The sequence below is a fragment of the Equus przewalskii genome, chromosome 13 (genome assembly GCF_037783145.1).
Source record: "Equus przewalskii isolate Varuska chromosome 13, EquPr2, whole genome shotgun sequence".
NCBI lineage: Eukaryota > Metazoa > Chordata > Mammalia > Perissodactyla > Equidae > Equus > Equus przewalskii.
In genome coordinates this window covers 43,167,648-43,192,906 of record NC_091843.1, presented here as the reverse complement: position 1 = coordinate 43,192,906, position 25,259 = coordinate 43,167,648, and the positions used below count along the sequence as shown (strand labels likewise).

Sequence of the window (25,259 nt, the reverse complement as noted above, 5' to 3'; positions counted from 1 at the left end):
TGTTTTCATTTTATATAGTATTCTTTTCTATGAATATACCACACTTCATTCTTTTTCACATTATTCATTTCTTTTTCTTGATAGGCTTTTGTTTCCTAAAAGTTTGTGGCTGTTACAAATTACTATTTGCTGTTTTAATTCTGATAACAAAACATCTTATATCAGTATAGCTCTTTATAATATATACAATGCTTTCATATACATCATCTAATTTAGTCCTCATTTCAGACCTGTGACATTGGCAGTGCAGCATTCCATTTTAAACTGGTGATAGAACTTGTCACTTGCTCAAGCTAACATTTCTAAAAATTAGTGAAATGCTAAAACTGCCAGAGATCTTTTTTTCCAAAGTCTAAATTCTAAACTTCTGATTCCATTTCACACAAACTGAGCTTGCTCAGTACCTCAACTGAGTTAAGATATTTCAGATTAAAAAAATAAATTATTTGGCTAAAGTTATGCCTCATTGTCCTGTTTTCAAATCAAGGCTTTATTGTTGTTTCTTTGGAAGTTGACCTGAAAAGCAATTTTAGCAAATTGTGGGTAGGATGTTGGAACATAAATTCTTTAAACTGTCAGCAGCAAACCTGTTCACACATGTGTAAAGCTGGTATCTGCAGCATTGATTTAGGTGTGGAAAGTGAGGAGGAGAGGAAGCAGATGGTGGCTAATTAATATATATATATATATTTTTTTTTTGGTGAGGAAGATTGGCCTTGAGCTAACATCTGTTGCCAATCTTCCTCTTTTTGCTTAAGGAGGATTGTCACTGAGCCAACATCTATGCCAGTCTTCCTGTATTTTGTATGTGGGATGCTGCCACAGCATGGCTTCATGAGTGGTGTGCGGGTCCACATCTGGGATCCAAACTCTTGAACCAGGGGCTGCCGAAGTGGAGCGTGTGGTGCGAACTTAACCACTACACCACGGGGCTGGACCCTAGTATTTTTGACCAGAGAATACTCCTAGCACACTTTTATACTCCTGCCAGTGTCTTTAGAAGTCAAAATACTGAGCTTTTAATTCAGGGAAGCTCTGTCAGTCACTAAGTGGCCTGATAATTCATTTCAAACTTTTCTAAAATCTTATGTCTTGTGAATCTGAATTTGTGAAATACTCTCTGCTGCTGTAGACTAGTCTGACCCCTTATTTATGTGTGGAATGTGCTGAGCTGTGTTTAAAGTCAAGTTTTGATGTTGATGTTGTTGCAAAGTCACACTCCTTTTGTTGTCTTAAGATTAAAAAAAAGTATAAGGTTTTCAAAATGGCTATGTTTTAAGCAACTTTTAGCTCAAGAAGCAAATGTAACTGTTATTGTATTATTAGTGGCAGTGTTGAAATTTTTCGTGACAAATTCAGTACTTCTCTAAAGATGTTTATATATAAATGTGTTTTAAGTGTATACACTTTTGAAAAAAAATTTAAAAAGGAAGTTTGTTTAGAAAAGCAAGAAGATGGAAAGTGTATCAGTATGACATTCCAAGGCAGGTTTGAAACCTTTTTAGATCTATATATTTACTTAACAAATAAAAACCATGGAGTTGCAAACATCCCCTTGAGTTGAAATACATTTCAGCAGATCTATTATCTAGGTGGAAATGCTTAAGGCAGAAAGGATATAACAGCTTTACTTATCTCCAAAAATAGAAGCACAAGCACAAATTGTTGCATTTTTAAGCAGTCATTCTTCAACTAAACATTAGGAAAGAGGAAATATTGTGAAGTAGGAAAATGCGTATTTTCAAATTTGCAAAATAAGGAATACCTTTACTCTAAATGGGATGGAAATTTGAATTTGGGAAATGTGAGGTGATAAAGTATTATGGGTTGTAAATTAGGAAGCCATTTATTAATTTTAAGTATTAAATAGAGTAAACACTGTTAAAAAGAGAACGAAATACAGCACCTCCCAGTGGAAAATTAATATTTGAAGGTGATTTCTGGCAAAGGTAATTTATAAATAAAAAGGAAATTGCCTAGCTTTAAATGTAGATGAGAAAATATGATGATGGAATAAATCAGACAGTAGATCAGAGATAGTTCCATATCTGTATGTGTTATAACAATGAGCATAAAGAATGAGTTTCAAACAAAGGCATATTTGTTTTCATAGGCTTGGTTAAAAGAGATTTCATTTCACAATGACTTTTTAATGGCCAAGTTCTTTCGTTCAGGATGGAGTTAAAATTTGTTAAATAACAACACTGAAATAATGTTCACGAAATTATGAATTTAACCCTTTACTCTTATATTCTTGCTAAGAAGGAAATAAGTGAAACATACTGTACTGTTGAGCTTATAAGCATTCACAGTATTTACTCAGTTCAGTGGAGAAAGCCAACTGCAAGACTGCCACTTCCTTATTTTGGAGTGTGGGTACGATGAGGAATGTTTATCCCTGCTTAAAAGTAAGCGAGCATTCCAGGGGCCAGTCTGATGGTGCAGGGGTTAAGTTTGCACATTCTGCTTCGGTGGCCTGGGATTTGCCAGTTCGGATCCCAGTTTCGGACGTATGCACCACTTGGCAAGCCATATGGTGGCAGGCATCCCACATATAAAGTAGAGGAAGATGGTCATGGATGTTAGCTCACAGCTAATCTTCCTCAAAAGAAGAAGGAAAAAAAAAGCTTTCCAGGTTCTGAATTTTAACTATGGCAAGAATATAAATTTTCTTCCTTTTGATCTTCCTTAAACATCTCAACATCTTAAATCTTAACATGTCATTTTCTGTAGTATGTTAGAGGACTTGTCCTCTGGACTCTAGAATCAGAGTCCCAAATTCATGCTTTATTACTAGCCACATTTTTGTTTTCTTTTTTTTTTTTAATGAATACTAGGCTTGGCAAAGTCTAGTGTTCACATTTTTTTTTTTCTTAAAGATTGGCACCTGAGCTAACATTGTTGCCAATCTTCTTTTTTTTTTTCTTTTTTCTCCCCAAATCCCCCCAGTACATAGTTGTATGTTTTTAGTTGTCTGTCCTTCTAGTTGTGGCAAGTGAGATGCTGCCTCAACATGGCCTGATGAGTGGTGCCATGTCCACGTCCAATATCCAAACAGGCGAAACCCTGGGCCACCGAAGCAGAGCACACGAACTTAACCAATTGGCCACAGGACCGGCCCCCCTACCCACATTTTAACATTGAGTATATATGCATTTATCTTCGCTGAAGATCTTCATCTATGCAAATGTAAAAATAACTGTCATTCCTGCCTTACCAGGTTTAGAGTCATGGCTTTGGGAAAAGCAAAAGGGAGGAATTTTATTTCACTTAACGTTCAGGGTTCTGTGACTCTATAATGTAGCTGTTATTGATTTATAATTGATATGGCTTATACATGTATGAGATCTTGTTCAAAAATTTATAATTATGTGGTGTATATTTCAATACTTGGGACAAAAATGTTAACATCTCTTTGAATAATCAAATTAATGCATCTTTGGTGTTTGATCTCTTCACTTCAAGGATGGCTTTTTTCTTTGCTTTACCTACCACCCTATCTTTTAAAACTTCCTATCCAGTCTTCTTGCAAACATTTTCTACATTTGTTGACTCTGCTTCTTTTGTTCACTCACTTTTCAACCCACTCTAATCTGATTTCTGCCCACACTACTTCACTGAAACTGTCATAGCCAGGGCCACTGAGTGTCTTCTGTGCATTCTAATGGACACTTCTCAGTTTTTACTGTCTCACTGGCAGTTAATACTGTTAGCCGCTTCCTCCTTGAAATGGGCTCCAGTGACACCACAGTAACCCGTTTTCCTTCTCTCTCTTTCTGATAACACCAAAACCTCCTTTGTACACTTTTCTTTCTCTACTCATCATTTAAATGCTGCCATTCCTTAGAGTTCTCCATTAGACCCTCTTTGCATCTCATGCTACTGCTTTCCCTAGAATTTGGCATTCATTCTTTCAATTATAAGCTGATGATTCCAAGACTTCTCTTTGGCTTCACAGCTGTATATCCAACTATCTGCTGGACATCTTCACTTGACGGTTGTAGTAGGCTGCAGGTGATGAAGACTCGCTTCAGTATAGCTCCAGGCTAAGGAGGGAGAAATGTTGCCTCATACCTCAGGTGCACAGGTCAAACTGGTCTTTTGGGAGGACTAGAACCAGAGATTCATGTCATCTGGACTTCCTCCTCTCTCTTGTCCCTGCTTGTTGGCATTATTATCTCAACCATCTTCTACTTGAAGTTTGGAACCTGTTGGGCTAGGGTCAACCTTCATGTCAACAGCTTAGCAGTCAAGAAGAAAAGAAAGTTTCACTCTTTGTCCAAATCCAGATAGAAAATTGCCTGACATGGCTTCTGATTGACTCGGCTTGGTTGGCCTCCGTGGGATACAAAGTATTTTGACTGATGCTCATTCCAGTGGTGATAGGGCAGGGGTCCAATATCTGGGTTCACAAAATGGAGCCTAACTTAACCCCCATCCATCTGTCTTGTACAATTCTGATTTCAATGGAGAAGGAATTTTGTTTATAGTTATTAATGAGTTATAGTTGCTTGTTTATCTAAGAAGAGTTGATTGCAATGCCAGTTACTATCTGGGTGGTTTGTGAGAACTGTGAACTCAATTGAAGAAACCTGTATGAAAATGATTGGTATGTCTTTTTGGAATTAGAGACTTTTGTATGGCAATCATGGTGTTCTAATTAGTGATTAAAAAATAAACTTATTAGAGTAATTCATACTTTTATAGTCATGAAATAGAATGTTCTATGAAGGCAAGGATTTCTGTCTTCTTTTACTGCTGTATCCCTAACACCTGACACTCAGTGCTTAAAAAGTTGTTGAATGAATAGCAGTTTATTAAAATCTTGATTTTTTTTTCAGTATTTACTTTTTGGGGAAATATTTATTCTTAATTTTAGCACAGATTTAAGAAATAAAAGCTTCTAAGGATAAGTAAAGTAACTTGTTTTCTTTTACTTTTCCTTTTTTTTTCTAGACTACCTGTTATAGGCCCTGAGTCAAGACAACAATTTTTATACCTTCCTGGTGGTTCAGAAACGAGTCTCTGTAGAACCAGAAACAAAGAAAGGAAACAATCTGACTTTTCTTCATTAAATTGACTGTATAAGATACTTGACTTCCAGGAACAAAAACACAAAGAAGTAATAAAATTATTCCTTTGGCATCATTGGACATTCATCATATTGAGGAGCGTGCGTTGTTAAGCTGCACGAGTTGACGTTTGGAGACTTCATTGGTGCTCATTTATACCTTGGACTATAAGCATGAGTGAATTCTGGTTGTGTTTCAACTGCTGTATTGCAGAGCAGCCTCAGCCTGTAAGTATGAAGCAATATGTGTACAGATTGGGTGGGGTGCTTATTAAACATAACAGTGGATCTCAAGCTGAGAATCAGGACCCTGGCAGTAATTACAGGGCAGTTCTAATGAGTGTCACAGAGAGTTGTTCAGTAGAACTCTTGACTATCTGGTAAAAAAAAAAAAGTTAACGTTTTTTGAGTAAGTGCTATGTGTTAAGGACTGTGCTAGACCATTGTACGCGATGGAGAAGGTTGTGCTCTTCTGCCAAGTAGGCGTCTTCTGGAGGAAGTGAGAGAAGGAGGAGACAGAACCTGAGGTAAAACAGCTGAGTCAGCCTTGGAAATCAGTGGGTGGAAGATGTGACGGTCAGATTGCCCTCATATCCTTCTTTGTTTACCAGCCCTCTGAGGGAAATACCGTTATGCTTATTTTTCAGTTGAAATAGGTCCAGTTTTTCACCCAAAGTCATATGAATAGTACTTGGGCTTGGCTGACTTCTTTTTGGTACATGCCCTACTTTTGTGCCTTCTAACCTATACGTATATTGTTACCTCTACCAAAGTCCTGCCCTTCAACCTTCCATTTTCTGTTCATCTTTTAAGATGCCTAGATCAAATGTTACCTCTATAAAATTTTACCTAGCTTTCCCCCAGCTTAGCTAATACCTCATCTGTATTCCCACCAGCTCTTTAGTTCATTTTTCTGTTATAGCATGGAACTTCTTGCCTAGTAAATAACTGTCCTACAGTCTCTCCCGCCACATGTTTTTATTCTTTAGGGTTCCTGACCGTATTTACTTTGTATCTTCAAGATCAAATCTAATACCTTGGAGAATGTAGCTATACATGCTAGCTGGTTGGCTGGCTGGCTGGCTGAATAAGTGAATTTATATTTTATTCCATTTTGTTTACATTTGTAACAACATAAAAGGAAGAATGAAGTATAATCTTAGGGTCTTTTTTGAGCCTTTCCTTGGGCATGCACAGTCACTTTCTAATTTTCCTTGTATATGCAGTTGATTTTGAATGTCCTAGTCTTTAATGTTTGGTTCCCGAAAAGGGGAAAAGTAAAAAAATGAAGGTTGGGGCAGAAGAAAAGGGTGCTGGCTTTTTAAATTCCCTGGAAGTCACTTAAACCGAGGGGGAGGGGCTTGCAACAATGGGGGAAGGTACAACAACAATGGCTGGCCCTCCTCTTTGTCTGCTCATCTCTGATCAGAAGTAGAGGTGTTTGGAGGACAGGGTCCTTTTTGCCCACCCTGACTCTCACAAGCTGTGCGCAAGCTGCTCTAGGAACACAGCTAGGGGTGGGGACTGGTTAGCTGCTACTGTGCTAAGCGCTGACATTGACTGAAATTAACTGCAGTTTACCTTCCAAGTTTTCTCCTGGAAGTTGCAAGCCTTGAATAGACTCCATAGTTTCAAAATAGTTATATTGGCAGAATTTTTCAGTCCAGTTGTTGGGATGGGGATGCAGATTCCTGGTGCTACTTATTCTATCGTCTTCCTTTTTACTACTTTTATAATTTTGTTTTTTACATTTAGCTCTGTGATCCATGTGGTGGACTGATTGATTTGTGTGGTGTGAGGTAGGGCTCTAACTATTTTTTCATGGCAATCAGCTATCTAAAGACAGTTTATTGAATAGCTGATCTTTTTTATTAGTGATTGAAATGTCACCTTTATTGTATACTGCGTTTTCATATATTTAAGAGTCCATTCCTGAAATCTATTTTATTCTTTTGGTACATGTGTTTACACCTGTGCCGCAACTGTACTGTTTTAATTGGTTCAGTTTCTTAGTATATTTTGCTGTCTCGTAGAGGATGTCTCTTTCATAGATCTTCATTTTCACCTGTATTGTAATGTCTTACTTTTTAGGCTGGATTGTTGTTACTTGGGTCCTTATTATGTTTTTCTTTATATTTCTCTTTGTATACTTCATAATGTATATTTTTAATCCTATAGTTGTTTAAGACTGCATTGAATTTAGAGTGTAATGGGATGAGAATTGACATCTTTAAAATTCTGAGTAATCCCACTGAGAAACATGGCATATGTCTTCATTTATATAGACCTTTTCATATTCTTTTAGTAAAGCTTAAAAATTTCATCATGTAAGTTTTATACATTTCTTGTTAGATTTGTTCTAGATATTTTATGGATTTTTATTACTATTCTGGATGAAATTCTGTTTTTCTATTTCATTTCCTAATTGGATTTTACAAGTATATAGGAAACTGATAATTTTTATACACTAATTTTTTATCTGAACACATTACTGAACACTTTGTGCTTTGTAAATGTCTCCATATAGTGACAATATTTTTAGTCTTTTTCTGATACATAAACCTTTTGTCCTGTTAGTATCTTACTGCATTGACTAAGACCTCCAATATAATGTTGAACAGTGTTAGTGATGGGTGAACATCCTTGCTGCTTCTGACTTTAATGGGAAAGGTTCTAATTTACTTGAGACTGTTTTAGTGAACGTGTGTTTAGCTATACGTTTAAGTTATTGTGTATAATTTATTATCTGTGATATTTGTAAGGATTACATTTTCAACAGTTTTTAAAGATTATGGAATACTTGAATCCTATTTCCATATTGTTTTTAGTACGCCTTGTAATTTTTTGTTGAAATCAGACTTGATAATAGTGGGTAAAAGGAACTGAGGTTAATAGGCCATTAGTGTGAGGTTTTGTGTTTATCTGGCTGGGAGTTAGGCCACATTTACTGTTCGCTCAGGTTGTAGGTGTCAGAGGATAAAATTTCCTCTAGTGTTCTTGTTTTTGTGCTCTGTTGTCTTTGGGTTTCCTTATAGCCTTCTTCTTAAATAAGGGTTGAGATGTCTAGTTCTTTTAGTTGTATTCTCCTGTTATATAGGAGCCAAATTAATGTGGTGGTAAGGTTTTGGTGGCGGGAAGCATTTATATACTGCTGTGGTTAGGTTTCAGTCTTTTTGTGAGTCTGTGCCCCTGGGCTGTGACCTACACAAATGCTTCTCAGTTTTGTTTTGTTTTTTTACTCCTTAGTTGAAGCAAAAAGGCTAGAGGGGGCTGGAGTTGGGTAGTTCCCTTTTCTTACATGGGATGCTAGAGTGGACTAGGGTTGGTTAGCTCCTGGGAAAACCCCAGTTGATTAGGCTCTGGTAGAATAGTTTCTCTTGAGGGTAGTCTTTAAGAAGAACAGAATGCACTGGCTTCATTTAAAATGGTTACCTTTCCCCTCTCTTTGCTGAAGTACAGGGAGATTTTTCTCTGACCTTCACTTTGAGAACATGGTAGAGTTCCTGGAGGTAAAATTCAAAGAAGTGTGGGGGCCCCCTAAGACTGTGCCCCCCTGGAGTTTTCAACTCTCAAACTTATCTACACTGATCTTCTAGCAATTCATCAATTACAGTTTAGGCTTTCCTGCATTGGTCCTGGATACCATGGAGGTTTCTACTCATGGGTTTCTGCTCTGGTAAGTTGTGATTTTCTGTATTTGCCTGTCTCTCCAATTTTGGGGACAACAGTTCTCTCTGTGATCTCCGTTCTTGAGTGGATCTAGGAAGAGTTGTTGGTTTTCAGTTTGTTAAACTGTTTTCTTGTGGTGTGGGTGGGAGTGACTACCTTCCAAGCTCCTTACATGCCAGACTGGAAACCAGAAGTCAATATTGTCATATTCTTTAAGATTGATTTATTTATTGCCAATATTCATAATGTATGTAATAAAATGAATCCTGTTCGAGTATGTGATGTAGGTATACTCACCAATAGCTAAAATAGAAAGACATAGATTAGGAATTTAAATAGCAGGAGTGTAAGGCCTTGGAATTATAAATATGAGACATTAGAAATATATTTTGTTACACAAAGGATTTGCCGCTTCAGTTTTTTGCACACATATAACATGTCAGTATTGTGTCATTGTTTAATAATACATTTTTGTGTGAAATATTCCACAAGACTTCCACAGGCATCTGATTTCTTAGTCTTTTTAACTTGCTGAGAAAATGACATAAAACTTAATAGGGCCATATGGTTACTATAGTGGAAGAATAACTTGCTTGTTGGCCTCAGGAAAACACGTTTAAAGGATGCACTAATAATTTTATGTATGTTTACAATCTACAAAGGCATATCGTTGCAGTTCTCTTAGACAGTATCAAGAGTGCCTTATTTGACAACTGGTCATCTCTAAAGTTTTCTAAAGTATTTACTGAACTTAAGTGCTGCATGCCAATTCTCCCACTCATTCCTTACCACCCACTGCTCTTGCACATTCCATGTGTGAAAAAGGAACAACCCAATATTGGGAAGAACATAGAACACATTTTTCTGAGTAGTAGCATAAGAATCATATTTTTTCTTCCTACTCCTTCGTTTCAGCACAGTACCATACAGAATATAATGGAGTCCCAAGTTTTTTGAGCCATGGTAATCCAAACCTTTTTAATTGATTATAGTGTAAATGGTGTAGTTGCTGTTGCTAGATATGGCTAAGGTTGTAAATTTAAAATTGGATGGTTGCTGCCTTGCGACTTAATTTTTTTCTTTAACTGAAAAGATTTGTCAGCTTTTTACAGAACTGTGGTGAATTCTTTGCCTGCTTAGTTTTGCGCGTTGGAGTATTGGTGGACTTCCCCCCAACCCCCCAGGTTTATTGTGATAACAATTGGTGTGCAAAAAACTGCACATAATTAATGTATATAATCTGGTGAGTTTGCACAAATGTATACACTCATGTCACCGTCACCACAATCAAGGTAATAAATTTCAAAGATATCCTCAAAGACAATGAATGTTGATTTACACCCCCCGTTTTCTATTCATATTACATGCCTTTCTCATTTAGTGTTTCACACATGGTATTGATATTTCATAATGCTGTTTATCTTTCAAACATGTTATTTTAATTGGAGGTATATGCACAGTCACCATCTATTAGTGCATATAATAATACTCTGGTATTTCTACATTGAGCCAGGTACTGATGAAATAACTGAGCAAAACAGACATTGTTTCTGCTGTTGTGGCTCTCACTCTAGTGGAGGAGATATTTAGTGAATAAATAAGTATATATGATGTCAGGTGGTGATAACTGCTTTGTGGAAAAGAAAGCAGGAAAAGAAGATAGAGGAGGAGAAACGAGAGGATATTAAGGGTGTACAAGGAAGTCCTCTCTGATGAAGTAATATTTAAGCAAGGGTTTAAGGGAGTGAGGCACACAGATACCTAAGGAGGAGCATTTTAGTCAGAGGGACTAAAGAGTGCAAGGTTTCTGGAAGTGCAAAGGTTGTATGTGTGAGAAGAGCATCAAAAGAGGCAGAGTGGCAGTGAGGCAAGGGGACAGTGGTGGGAAGTGAGGTCAGAGAGGTAGCTAAGGGCCAGGTCATGTATGACCTTCCAGGCCATGAAAAGACTTTGGTCTTTATTCTTTGTGAAATGGCAAATCATTGAATGTATGCCCAGACTGAGAGTTAGCACTGACTGACCAAACCATACACTCAGGCCAGTGAGTTACCGTCTCCTTCCTCTACACTCAACCAGTCGTTCCTGATCAGTGCGTGGTGTGTTCTGCAATAAGATGGTTTATTCTCTGCAGTGGCTTTCCTTTCTGCCATTTTTTTGGTTGTTTCTGATGTACAGTTTTAATCGATATGTGTGTGTGTGTGTATAAGTGATGATGCTGGACCTGCCACAACAAAGCAGAGGAACAGCATTATGCTCAGTGTTTTTAAGGGTTTAAGGTTTCTTCAAGGGAAATGGTTGAGGAATTGGAGGGGGAATGGGATGAGTCAGTAGACAATTAGGGATTGCTAGAAGACCTTAGACATCCTGAAAAGCATCAAAGCCATTACTGCAGCCTGAGAGGATGAACCAACAATTCTGTGAATGGTGGCTAGAGGTAACTCTAGCTGAGGGCGTTCTATGATTTTGGGGGATTTATATAAAATAGAAGAGTGCTCACTCAAGTGGTACATCTCCAGAGATATTATGCTATGGTGATCCCAGATGGCATAGATTCATTTAGAACTTCTGCTTTCAGGAATCGCATTCCATACACCCTAAATGAGGTGTGAGTATGGTAGAAATATTCTTTTTTCCTTTTTCTGAAAACATAAATGTCCATGTTCTTGATTTGTTTAATTTTGTAGAAAATCATATTATGTAACTACAATCATCTCAAAAGACTTAATATGAATTTACTTAATAGAAATAGAAAATTATTCTTATTAATTGAGAAATGAAAAATATATCTACTTTTTAGAAAAAGGCATCGCAGAGGACTAGTTCAAATGTTTTAACTGTATTGCTAAACCTAGAAATTCTTAAGACTACTTTATGCACTGGAACTGCCTGCCCTGCCTTAGGAGTGGCCACCGTATTTCCTCAGAGAGACAGTCAGCTGCTTTGGGGTGCAGTGGATGGTATTTCCTGTATACTTAATATCCTGTGGAGAAAGTTTGCATTTGTCTGTATGTGCTTGAAGACAAACCAGAAAGGCTCTTGGCCTAAGGGTGGAGTGGCAGAGTTTTGGTGTTCCTACCCTGTTGTTTTGTGCCCTTTAACCAGTCAGGAGGTGCTGGTTAAGTTAATGTCTATAGCATTCCATGTGAGTTCAAGTTGGAGAAGGGAGTAAGAAGGTAGTAGAAAGCCATTTATTTTCAAAAACTAGAATGCTTTTATAAGTTTGTAAATGTCAGAGAGGAAATTTTTGCTTTAATCTTTTTCTAAGTTAATGTTTATTCAGTTCAGATTGGAGTTTTTTAGTATATACCTGAAGATGAAGCAAAGCATTTCTTAGCAAGCCATGTAGTTGCTGTCATTTTTAGTTACTTGAAATGTGACATCTGCAAAAATAATAATAATTCAAAAGTAGACAATAGTATAATGAATCCCATGCACCCATGTCTTGGCTTCAACAGTTTCAGTTTTTATCTGATCTTGTTCATCTCATTCCGTCTGCTTTCCCTTTTCCTGTATTATTTTGAAGCCAAATCCCAAGGATTGTATCATTTTATCCATAAATATGTCAGTATTTATCCCTGAAAGATAATGACTCTTTTTTTTCTTTTTTGAGGAAGATTGGCCTTGAGCTAACATCTGTTGCCAATCTTCCTCTTTTTTTTTTTTCTGCCCAAAGCCCTAGTACATAGTCGTATATTCTAGTTGTTAAGTCCTTCTAATTCTTCTTTGTGGGATGCTACCACAGCATGGCTTGATGAGCGGCGTGTAGGTCTGCACCCAGGATCCGAACCAACGAATCCTGGGCGGCCGAAGTGGAGCATGTGAACTTAACTACTATGCCACCGGCCTGGCCCCTAGTGGCTCTTATTTAACATAACTGCAATACCAATCTCATACCAAAAAATTAATAATTTGAAAGTTTGTTTTATATATAAATGTACAGTATAATAAATAATTATGAAACATATATTATGAAGCAAATATTATCCAAATTAAGAAACGGGCCATTGCCAACACCCCAGAAGCCTCTTAGTATGCTTTCCCCATACCCCTGCTCCAGCACCTGGAGGGATCGCTACCCTGGTTCTTAGTAATCACTTCCTTGTTGTGTTTGAAAATTTTATCATCTATATATGTATCCCTAAACAGTATAATTTACCTGTTTTTAACTTTATTAAATAGTGTTCTACTAAATATAATCTTTTGTTTTTCCTTCCTTAATTCAATATCAAATTTAAAAGATTGATTCAGAGGCTGGCCCGGTGGCATAGTGGTTGAGTTCACACACTCGCTTTGATGGCCTGGGGTTCATGGGTTTGGATCCCGGGCACAGACCTAGCTCTACTTGTCAAGCCATGCTGTAGCAGCATCCCACATAAAATAGAGGAAGGTTGGCACAGATGTTAGCTCAGCGAAAATCTTCCTCACACAAAAAAAGAGATTGATTCATATTGATGCCAGTAGCTGAACTTCATTTTCATTTTTCTTGAACAGTTTGTTGTATGACTATACCATGATATATTTATCCGTTATAGTCCTTTTGAAAATCTGGCCGGTTACCAGCCTGGGACTATTATGAACAATGCTCTTTTGTGCCTTTGTGTATATTTGTTGCCTGGTGAACACATGCTTGAGTTTCTCTAGGTTGTATACCTAGGAGTGAAATTACTGGTTCTAAAGTCTAAGGACGTTCGCTTTTACCGTGCAAGACCAGTGTTTTAAATTCAGTGTTCTCAGTTTACATTACCACCAGCAGTTTGTATGTACCATTGTTCTATATCCTCATCAACACAGGGTATTTTCAGACTTTTAGATTTTTATCAGTCTGGGAGAAAGGTAGTGGCATCTCTTTGAAGTTTAATCTTGCATTATCTTGCCTTTTTTTTTTTAAAAGATTTTATTTTTTTCCTTTTTCTCCCCAAAGCCCCCCGGTACATAGTTGTATATTCTTCGTTGTGGGTCCTTCTAGTTGTGGCACGTGGGACGCTGCCTCAGCGTGGTTTGATGAGCAGTGCCATGTCTGCGCCCAGGATTCCAACCAACGAAACACTGGGCCGCCTGCAGTGGAGTGCGCGAACTTAACCACTTGGCCACGGGGCCAGCCCCAGCATTATCTTGCCTTTTAATATGAGAGTGAAAAGTAACTTGACTTTTTTGACTATTAGGTTGTAAGCCTCAACATTATGCACACATTGGAAATTTCTTGAAAAAGAAATTCCCCAATTCTGCTCTTTCACAGCTTTGTTCATCAGCATATTCCATTTATGTTATATCAAAGATAGGTTTTTCAGGGGCCAGCCCGTGGCGTACTGGTGAAGTTCACGTGTTTTGCTTTGGCGGCCCAGGGTTGGCTGGTTCGGATCCTGGGTGTGGACCTACACACTGCTCATCAAGTCACTCTGTGGTGGCATCCCACATGGAAGAACTAGAGGGACTTACAACTAGGATATACAACTATGTACTTGGCCTTTGGGGAGGGAAAAGAAAGGAAGATTGGCAACAGATGTTGCTCAGGGCCAATCTTCCTCACCAAAAAAAAAGCGTTAAAAAAAAAGTTTTTTCAGAGTACAGAAAAAGACCCATTTAGATAAACTGAGGCAGATTAAGACCTTATACTATAGAAGCTGTCATTTCTGTATTTAGTTTCAAGTATGGTTAAATATTAATCTAATTCAGTGCTTTCTATTTACTCTGTTTCTAGTAGCTATTATAGAAATAAATGCAGTCAGTAGCCACCAGGCATCAATGGCAAACCTATATACTAAATATAAGTAGAGCTTAATTTAAAAAAAGGTGAAAAATAAAAATAGAAGTTCTAGTTTTTACCTCTCTTATGCTAACAGACCATTTTGAGCACCCCTCAGGTGGGCATATCCCATGTTGCAGATGGCTGAATATATAGAGCATGTCAGAGCATGGAGCTCTGTAGTTCAAAAACAGGATTCTATTATCTTTATGGCATAAAAACACTTAGCACTAAAAGGAAAAGAAACTCAGGAAAAAGTTTTTTGATGAACAGGAGAAGAAACCCCATTGTAGTCAAACAATTGAAATATGTGTATATTTATATATCGCAAATAAGCCCCAATTTATTTTTTTCTATATGCTCATTAGAAAATAATGTGCATCCTTTATATTCATAAAGCACATCTTCCTCATCTAGGAGGTCATGTTAAGTAGTCAGTGTGAGCGCCTATTAACTGGCTGCTTATATGAATACTGAAACATTTCTTAAAAGATCTATTGTTTGCAAGTCATCTGACCACATCTGGGAGATTGTTATGTTTATTTAGAAAACACAGTCTTCAATTACAAGTTCTGTCATTTGTGTAAATCATATGAAAGTCTGTATCTTTTCATAAAATGGTGAATTCTTAAAATGGCTAAAATAAGGACGCTTCTAAAACACCAATAGCATTAGGTATTGTTTTGTTTTACTGACTGTTGAGTTTTATAAGCCTAGAAACAGTAAGAATGAAGAGGATTAAGGCTTTACTTGTCTAGAGTTAGTGTGGATTGGTTTCTGATTCTCACATGGTCTTGGTATTACATACAAATAGGAAAGAAAGTAATCTGTTAAGAAACTCAAATTTGATTATTTTAAAAATTAGAAAAAAAAGAAAAAAAATTAGTACCAGGCAGGTAAAGGCTAGGTAATAAACTATTCCTTGTTGTAGAAGAATAAAATGTGTATACAAATTTTATATAATCTGTGACTAAAGAGAAATTAGAGTTTAAATAATTTCTGGGACCTAATACTATTGTGGTATTTTAATAATAATCTGAGACTGATATTTATGATGTCTATAGTACATTGAACAGTTTTAGAAGTACTTGTTAAGAATCTCTTCATCTTTGATGTAAACACATGGTAAAAACCATTCTGTTTTTCATCCTGCTCTGCCTTAAACTTGTTTCTAATGAGTAGAAAATAGTATAGATTAATTTTATTAGCAGCTTTTGTATGCAGGACAAACTTAAGATCTCAGCTGTATCTCCTTTAAGTGCCAAGTACTCTTAAGTTTGGTCTAGGTCTTTTATCACCTTTGTACATACTAAAAATTCTTCTGATTTTTTAGATAAGATATTTCTGGTGCTTTTGTTCCATTTACTTTTGTAGACTGAACTTTTAGTTCCTTGAAAAGCTGTTTCTTATGCTTGTGAACTGACAGTAATTTTCATACAGTCATACAATTTTAGCTCTTACAGGCATCTAAGCAAACATCTATCAGGTCAAATGCAGGTGTATGCAGGCACATGCAGATTTGGAAATTATTAGGAAGTTAACTAGTTAACTAAGTTAAGAGTAATGAATTAATGGCAGAACCTTTGCATTTTAAGACTAGTTTTCTCTCTAGTATGTGTTTTGGTAAATTTTACCCAAATAGAAATGAATAATATGAAATTGAATTTTGAGACTATGCAAATATACATCCCTAATTTTGAAAAGTTATGGTGAAACCAGCAGTTTCATCATTTTAAAGGGCTCCCCTGGCCACCGAGTGTTAATTATTATCTGCCATTTTTACAGACTCTTAGTTCAAATACTTTCGTATATATTAACTTAATGATATACAGCCTGTCATTTTAATTCCTTCATTTGCTGTTTTTTCTCCTGTCACTCTTTGTTTTGTGTGGTTTTGATTTGAGTTTTATTTTCTTTGTTCTTGCAGTATCTACCTGGGTAGCAGTTGAGTAATGTCCTCACTGGGATTTTAACATATATGAATACTTCTGCATGTTTCTCATGTGCATTTGCATATATGAATATATTCAAAAGTCATTAAGATATTGGAAACAGTATTAGCTGTCTGTGAATCCTGCATATAGGATAAGTAACAGAACCTCCTCTACATTAAACAAAAGCTATTACTAGATGCCATTTTCTTGCCTACTTTAAGAACAGATAAAATTATTACGAACATAAGACAAATGTGCTTCCAGTAGTGGTTAGCTATGGGAAATTGATCTTATATTTAGGAGCCCTGAAGTTGAGAGTAATTATGAAAATCCAAACAAGTTTTTCTCCATTTTTTTTCCCCTCTTTCATATGAAATCTGTTTTTCTGTGGGTTTTAGAATTGTTAAGATATAGGTTTGAATTCCAATGCCAGTACTTATTTACTGTTTGACCTTGAGCAGAATAATTAAACCTCTGCAAATAGGAATAATAATCCTATCTCATAGGATTCAGTATATTCAGTAGCTTATAGATTAAGTATATGAAATAAGATAATTTATGTGAAGTGCTTAGCATAGAATCTGACATACAGTACGTGCTCTTATTATGGATGTTGAGTTGATGGATAGCAGTTTCCTCTCATTTTAAATGATGGGTTTTTTGCTTTGTTTTGTTTTTATCTCTATTAGTTATTTTCAAGTACATTCTATTTGAAATGAACAGGACTTTCAAAGCTTGAAGAGTTGGCCTCTTACCGGCAGTATTTTGGTTTGGTTTTCACTTACCAGGAAGAGAGATCCAGTTGTCCAATATAAGAGAGGTTGGTGGACTGAGCATACACACTCACACACAGTCTCCTCCCTCCTGAAACCTCACTTTCCATAACATTAAGGGAGATTTTTTAAAAAATAAAAGCCTCAAAGAAAAAGCAAATGGAGAGAAGAGATAACCGTGGATGATAGAATAGGAATTTGCAGAATGCAGCCACAACCTAATTACCTAAAGAAGGGATACTGACAAGAAGCCAGCCAGTGGTCTTTACCTGCCTTGCTCTGAGAATGCCTGCAGCTAGGCTTGAATCCTTCAGGCTGGCCTTCATCAGATCCTTCTCTAGAGAACTGACTGTCTACAGAAAAGCCCTGGTGATACTTGCATTTGTGGGCTCCCCAAGGAAAAAGTCAGCTCACCGTCTTACCACCTTTCATTGAACTCACCACTCAGCCTGACCCATGCATACTAAGCCTCATTTGGACAGTCCATGATCATCAGACATGAGGAAAACTAAAAGAAATAAATTGAGTAAAAGAGCTCGGAGGAAATTGATGATACAGGGAATAGAAAAGAACTAAAACAAAACAAAAAATGGTGAATATTCTTCAGATGATTAAGATATTGGACCCATTAAACAAGAACAACACGCCTACAAAGGAAAGGAGAAACAGAACAAATCGAGAAGAAGAAATAGTGTTTGGAAATGACATGGTAGCTGAAATAAAGAAGTCCAGTAGAAGGGTTGGAAGATAAAGAAATCTTCCAGAAAGTAAAACAAAGAAAGAGAGAGAAAGTAAAAGTAGAAAGTTACGAAAATTAGATGATCAACGCTGGAAGTTCAAAACCTGTCTAATTAGAGTTTCACAAAGGAGAGAACAAAGGCATTGGAGGACAATAAATTCTCAAAGTAACAATACAGGAAGATTTTCCTGAACTAAAAAAACACACATGAGTTTCTTGGTTAAAGCCCTGTTGAATGAAAAAACCCATAGCATTTAGTGAAATTTGAGACTGTATGGAGTAGTCATTTAGCTGTTTAACCAGTTGTACTACAAAATATTCATGGACGATGTTGAACAATTAATAATAGTATCATATAAAGTTAAGCAAACAAAAAGAATTCACAAAACATAGTACAAGAAAAGTAATTACACAGTACTGCTTGGCTCAGTTGTGAACAATATTTACAAAAAGTTAATATAAAAACATTTAATTTTACTTTATTTTACATAGTAAATGGGGAGAATTATGTGACTCTTTTTGAAACACAAAGATGTTTATTTTAGAGCAACTGTCAATACAGTGGTGTGAAGGGAAGAATAGTGGACAAGGAAGACTCCCAGATGTGTTTAGTTAGCTGTGGGACCTTGGCAAGTAATACGTTCTCCCTAGGTACGTTAGTTTCCTATTGCTGCCATAACAGATTATCACAAGTGTAGTGGCTTAAAACAACACAGATTTATTATCCTACAGTTCTAGAGGTTAGAAGTCCTATACAGGCCTCACTGTACTAAAATCAGTGTAGGCCATTGTATTACATCACAATTTCTTTATGCAAGGTGTTCCACCAGTCATTAACTGTAGTTAGCTATACTGTGCGCGCACACACATGCATGCACATGCAGTGTACAGAAACAATCTCAGGCGGACCTGTGGTGGCAGAAATCTCTAGTGTTATAAAGTCTTTAAACACTCAAAAATATAGAAAAATATATCATTAGTAGTTGGAAAAGCTATTTCAGATTAGTTTTGTTTTTAAAGCCTAGTTTGTACTTCAGTTTTCATACTTGCAATATATGACAAAGCAGATACTAACTTTAAATAGAAGGAGAAAAAGAACTCCCTGTGTTCACTTCAGGTTTCTCACTGAGAGATGAGAATAACTAGTTCCTTCAGTTTTGCTATTAGCAATTTTTCCCTTGAAAAGGTCACTATAAACTTGCTTGAGATTCATTTTAAAAACAAGTTTTGGGGCCTTCTGCAAACTTCTCATCTGTCACCAACTGTGAAATTTATACCAAGTGGGAAAAGGTTAGTTATCTACTGAATTCTACAGGGCAAAATAAAGACAGCGCTGCATTTGAGATTGAATTTTTAGTACATTTCCAGCAACCAACCTATTTATAAATATTTCCAGCGTGAAATATCTTGCCTTTCTGTACTGGAATTTAGATAATTCCCTGCTTGTAACTCTCGTTGGGCATTTGATTTCTCTGTGGTGATCTATGGCGTGGCTCTCTTTTTCTCTTTTATAGGAACGGCTCATTATATAAGCCCTCTCACCTGTGGGCCACTGCCTGCATTCCAGTGAGTGCACCAGGCTCTAGAAGTCAGAGAAGTAGAATTATCCTTTATTGTTCCCAGAGTGGAAGATACAGTACAAGCTGGCATACTGAAAGGTTTATTATTTTCTGAAGTTTTGACCTACATATGAGAATCTGAAATCCAAAGTAGGCTAGTCAGATACTGAAGAGCAGATATTTTTTCAATCTCTGCACTGTCTAACCCCTTGTTCCACTTCTGTTTGTCTGTTAGCCTATTAATCAGAGATTTTGGTTACCATCTTGGAAACCAGACTTCCACAGGTCTGTATCCAGGACCTGGGACATTGTTAAGACTTTCATCTCTGTCCCTTGCTTGATCTTTTCTTTGCACATAGGCATCTTACTTTCTGACTAGAGATGGGTGTTTTTTTCCTTCATAGGAAACATGGTTGCCCTCAGCTCCAGGATCGTCATCTCAGTTTAACAACCATGCGGAAGAAAGGGCTTCTCCCTGCTTTAGTCCCTCCTAGGGAAGGATTCTGGCCCAAGTTGTGTCATATGCACCCCGCTGTGATCAGAGTTGTGGACTACCGTGGTTGGCTGTCTACTTAAGTCGTATGATTGGGGTTGAGAAGAGGTGATTTCCCGAAAGGAAAGGAAGGAGGCTGCTGTTTGCAGAACGAAGTATGCAGAAAGAAATGGCATATGTCCGCTGTAAAGATTTGAGCCCATTTATGCTGAAGAATGAATCTCAAGTGGTCAGTTTGAATATCCATTAATTACTCTGGTAAAATGTTATAATGCTGCCTCAAATCCTTTAAGAACAATAAAAAATTTATTACTTATTGTAGGTCTGGAATACCCTAAGCTACTGTTGAGGTGTAAAAAACCAGAAAGTTAACCCAAATCAGTAAAATAAAAACTAAGGATATATGAATTGCATAACCTTTATCTTTTGGTACATGATATTCAAAAACTTGGATCTCTTTACCAAATACTGAAATAAACTTTGAGGCTATTTCACACCCTATAGAATAACCAAAGTGAAAGAAGGCTAAAGACCTAATGCTAATTAAAGACCTTCGGCGGTGAAGCTAGGGTGTGTAAGCCCTTAGCTCCAGTTATCTTTTGACTTTTGTGCCGTATTAAATAAATTTGGTATGAAAGATAATGAGCAAAAGGTAGAGGCTTCCTGTATTATCTTACACAGTTTATTTATATGGTTTCATCCGCCCCTAAATTATAAGTGCTATATCATTTTGAGCACCATATCAGAACTCATTAGATACATGTTGATTAATTAATAGGTAATAAAGTCCTCTGATGGCTCATTTATTTTTGTATATTTTAAAGTCATGGCAATAATGCTTTTTTTCCAAGGTTACTTTTTTATGTCTAATGATTTTTAAAAACTTTTCTTGCTCCACTTTAATATGTTTTGGTTGCTATTTGCAGAGTATAAGATGTTGTAATTTATATACTAACTTCAAAGTTGGTCTGACTCAGTAGTCATGGAGTTCAAGGACGCAGATGGGAGACAGTGGATTTAGTAGTTAAAAACATCACCAGTACCTGTAAATAGATATATATGACCTCTGTATCATCATCCTGGTATGCTTAGGATTTATCACATCATTACTGGAATAAAACCATGACTCAAACTTGAGGTGTATATAGAAAATTTGGTTAGGTCCTGGGGTAAGGAATGAAAGTGGTAAGAAGTAGGTCGTATGAGAGAATGATGGAGCTGAAGTTAATTTACTATCTCCAGTCTATGATGTAGGAGTAGACTCTTCTCACTGTGCACCCCCCCCAGTTTTATTGAGATATAATTGACATATCATGTATTAGTTTAAGGTGTACACATAATGGTTTGATATATGTATATATTGCAAAATGATTGCCACAATAAGATTAGTTAACATCCATCATGTCACATTAGTTACAATTTTATTTTTCTTGTATGAGAACTTTTGAGATCTATTCTCTTAGCACCATTCATGTATACAATACTGTGTTAACTATAGTCGCCATACTGTACATTACGTCCCCAGAACTTATTTATCTTACAACTGGAAGTTTGTACCTTTTAACCACTCACTCGTTTCCCATACCTGCTGCCTCTGGCAACCAACAGTCTGTTCTCTGTTTCTGTGAGTTCATTTTTTTTTAGATTCCACATATAAGTGAGATCATACTGTATTTGTCTTTTTCTGTCTAATTTCTTTCACTTAGCATAATACTCTCCAGGGTCATCCATGTTGTCACAAATGGCAGGATTTCCTTCCCTTTTTTTATGGCTGAATAATATTCCATTGTGTGTGTATCTTTATCTGTATCACATTTTTGTTATCTATTCATCCATCGATAGACACTTAGGTTGCTTCCATGTCTTGGCTATGCAGATATGCTTCAGTGAACATGAGGGTGCATATCTCTTTGAGACAGCGATTTCGGTTATTTCAGATATATACCCAGAAGTGGAATTGTTGCATCATATGGTAGTTCTATTTTTAATTTTTTGAGGAACCTTCATTATTGTTTTTCATAGCAACTGCACAAATTTACATTCCCACCAGCAATGTACAAGGGTTCCCTTTTCCCCACATCCTTGCCAACATTTGCTCTCTCTGGTCTTTTTGATGATAGGCATTCTAAAAGGTGTGAGATGCTATCTCATTGTGGATTTGATTTGCATTTCCCTGATGATTAGTGATGTTGAGCACCTTTTCATGGACCTGTTGATCATCCGTATGTCATCTTTGAAAAAATGTTCAGTTTCTCTGCCCATTTTTTAATCAGGTTCTTTTTTTTGCTATTGATATTTATGAGTTCTTTATATATTTTGTATATTAGCCTCTTATCAGTGCTATGATTTGCAAATATTTTCTCCCATTCCATAGGTTGCCTTTTCATTTTGTTGATAGTTTCCTTTGCTGTGCAAAAGTTTTTCAGTTTCATGGTCTCACTTGTTTATTTTTGCTTTTGTTGCGTTTGCTTTGGGTGTGAAATGTAAATGAAAACACTGCCAAGGCTGATGTCAAGGAGCTTATCCTCTATGTTTTCTTCTAGGAGTTTTATGGTTTCAGATCTTATGATGAAGTCTTTAATCCATTTTGAGTTGATTTTTGTTTATAGTATGAGATAGGGGTCCAGTTTCATTCTTTTACATGTGGCTGTTCAGTTTTCCCAGCACCATTTATTGAAGAGACTTTCTTTTCTCCATTGTGTGTTTTTGGCTCCTTTGTCCAAAATTAGCTATCTGTTGATGTGTGGGTTTATTTCTGGGCTCTCAATTCTATTCCATTGATCTGTGTGTCTGTTTTTGTGTCAGTACCATGCTGTTTTGATTACTATAGCTTTGTAATATAGTGTGAAATCAGGAAGTGTGATGCCTCCAGCTCTGTTATTCTTTCTCGTGATTGCTTTGGCATACATCACATACAGTTTTTTGGTGGTCTGTAGTGTTTTCTGTATATAGTATTATGTCATCTGTAAATGGAGACAGTTGTACTTATTCATTTTCAATTTGGATGCCTTTTATTTCTTTTTCTTGCCTAACTGCTCTGGCTACGACTTCCGGTACTATATTGAATAAAAGTGGCAAGAGTGAGCATCCTTGTCTTCTATTGGGTCTTAGAGAAAAAGTGATCAGCTTTTCACCATTGAATATGATATTAGCTGTGGGCTTGTCATATATGGCCCTTATTATATTGAAGTACATTTCCTCTATGCCCAATTTGTTGGGAGTTTTGATAAAAGTCAACATCTATTTATAATAAAGTGTTTTTTTCTGCATCTGAATATTTTATTAACATGATATACCACATTTTGTAATTTGCAGATGTTGAACCATCCTTCTATCTCTGGAATAAATCCCACTTGATCATGGTATATGATCCTTTTAATGTGCTATTGAATTCAATTTCCTAATATTTTGTTGAGAATTTTTGAATCTATGTTCATCAGGGTTATTGGCCTGTAATTTTTTTCTTGTTCTTGTCTGGTTTTGGTATCAGGTAATTCTGGTCTTGTAAAATGAGTTTGGAAGTGTTCTCTCCTCTTACACTTTTTGGAAGAATTTGAGAAGGGTTGGTGTTACTTCTTTTGTAAATGTTTGGTAGAATTCACCAGGGAAACCATCTGGTCCTGGACTTTTCATTGTTGGGAGATTTTTGATTACTGATTCAATGTCCTCACAGAATGTGTTTTCTGCTGCTGTTGGATGGAATGTTCTGTAAAAGTCTAAGTCCACCTGATCTAGCATGTCATTTAAGTCCAGTGTTTCCTTATTGATTTTCTGCGTGGATGAGCTATCCATTGTTGAAAGTGGACTATTGAAGTCCCCTAATATTACTGCATGGTTGTCTAGTTCTGCCTTCAGGTATGTTAATAAATGCTTTATATATTTAGGTGCTCCCTTGTTGGGTGCATAAATATTTACAAATGTTATATCCTCTTGTTAGATTGACTCCTTTATCATTATATAATGCCATTCTTTGTCACTTATTACAGTCTTTGTCTTAAAGTCTAATTTGTCTCATATAAGTATAGCTACCCCTGCTTTCTTTTGGTTTTTGTTTGCATGGAATATCTGTTTTCATCCCTTCACTTTCAGTCTGTGTATATCCTTAAAATTGAAGTGAGTCTCTTGTAGGCAGCACCTAATTGGGTCTTTTTTTTTTAAGATCCATTCAGATACTATGTGTTTTGATTGGAGAATTTAGTCTATTTGCGTTTAAACTCATTATTGATAGGTATGGACTTACTATTGCCATATTTGTTAATTGTTTTATGGCTGTTTTGTAATTCCTTTGTTCCTTTCTTCTGTTTCTCTCTTCCTTTGTGATTTGACAGTTTTCTGTAGTAGCAGGCTTAGATTCCTTTCTTTTTATCTTTTGTGTATCTGTTACAAGTTTTTGCTTCTTGGTTACCATGAGGCTTATATAAAACATCTTATATTTATAACAGTCTATTTTAAGTTGGTGACAACTTGAGTTTGAACACATACTGAAGTTCTATACTTTTACTCTCCTCCTAATGTTTTATGTTTTGTTTTGCTGAGGAAGATTAGCCCTGAGCTAACATCTGTTGCCAATCTTCCTCTTTTTTTGCTTGAGGAATGTTAGCCCTGTGCTAACATCTGTGCCAGTCTTCTTCCACTTTATGTGTAGGTCGCCACCACAGCATGGCTGACAAGTGGTGTAGGTCCGTGCCCAGGCTCCAAACCCACAAATCTGGGCCGCTGAAGTGGAATGCGCCACACTTAACCACTTTGCCATGGGGCTGGCCCCACATTTTATGTTTTGATGTCACAGCTTACATCTTTTTACCTTGTGTATCCATTAACAAATTACTGTAGTTATAGTTATTTTTACTACTTTTGTCTGTTAACTTTCATACTAGATTTATAAATCTATTGATTTAGTCACCACCCTTACAATATTTGAGTATTCTGAATATTTACCTTTACTAGTGAGACATATGTTCATATGTGTTCCTGTTACTAATTAGTGTCCATGCATTTCAGCTTGAATGACTCTCTTTAACATTATTGTACTGCCAGCATAGTCAGTTTTTGCTTATCTGGAAGACTCTTTATCTCTTCCAATTCTGAAGGACACTTTGCTGGGTAGAGTATTCTTGGTTGGCAGTTTTTTTTCTTTCAGCACCTAGAATAAATATATCATACCACTCTCTTCTGGCCTGCAATGTTTCTGCTGATTGTCTTATGGGAGAGATTCCCCTTGTAGGTAACAAGTTGTTTTTCTCTTGCTGCTTTTAAGATTCTTTTCTTGTCTTTAACT

At 36.5% G+C, this 25,259-nt stretch overlaps 1 protein-coding gene across 40 annotated transcripts in view; it reads left to right on the top strand.

The window, feature by feature from the left end:
- The window catches only part of CDC42SE2 (CDC42 small effector 2), a 135,857-nt gene that overhangs the window by 92,195 nt on the left and 18,403 nt on the right, over nucleotides 1-25,259 (top strand). For 35 of the 40 annotated variants that reach the window (XM_070571237.1, XM_070571217.1, XM_070571246.1 and 32 more), the window contains one exon: nucleotides 4,957-5,299. The exons of 2 other annotated variants lie outside the window; for them this stretch is intronic. In XM_070571237.1, coding sequence (XP_070427338.1) covers nucleotides 5,246-5,299 — 54 coding nt within the window. In that variant the 5' untranslated portion in view covers nucleotides 4,957-5,245. Of the gene's footprint in view, nucleotides 1-4,956; nucleotides 5,300-25,259 lie in introns of those variants that run through there. 3 more of the 40 variants (XR_011525623.1, XR_011525622.1, XM_070571206.1) reach the window with 2 other exon arrangements.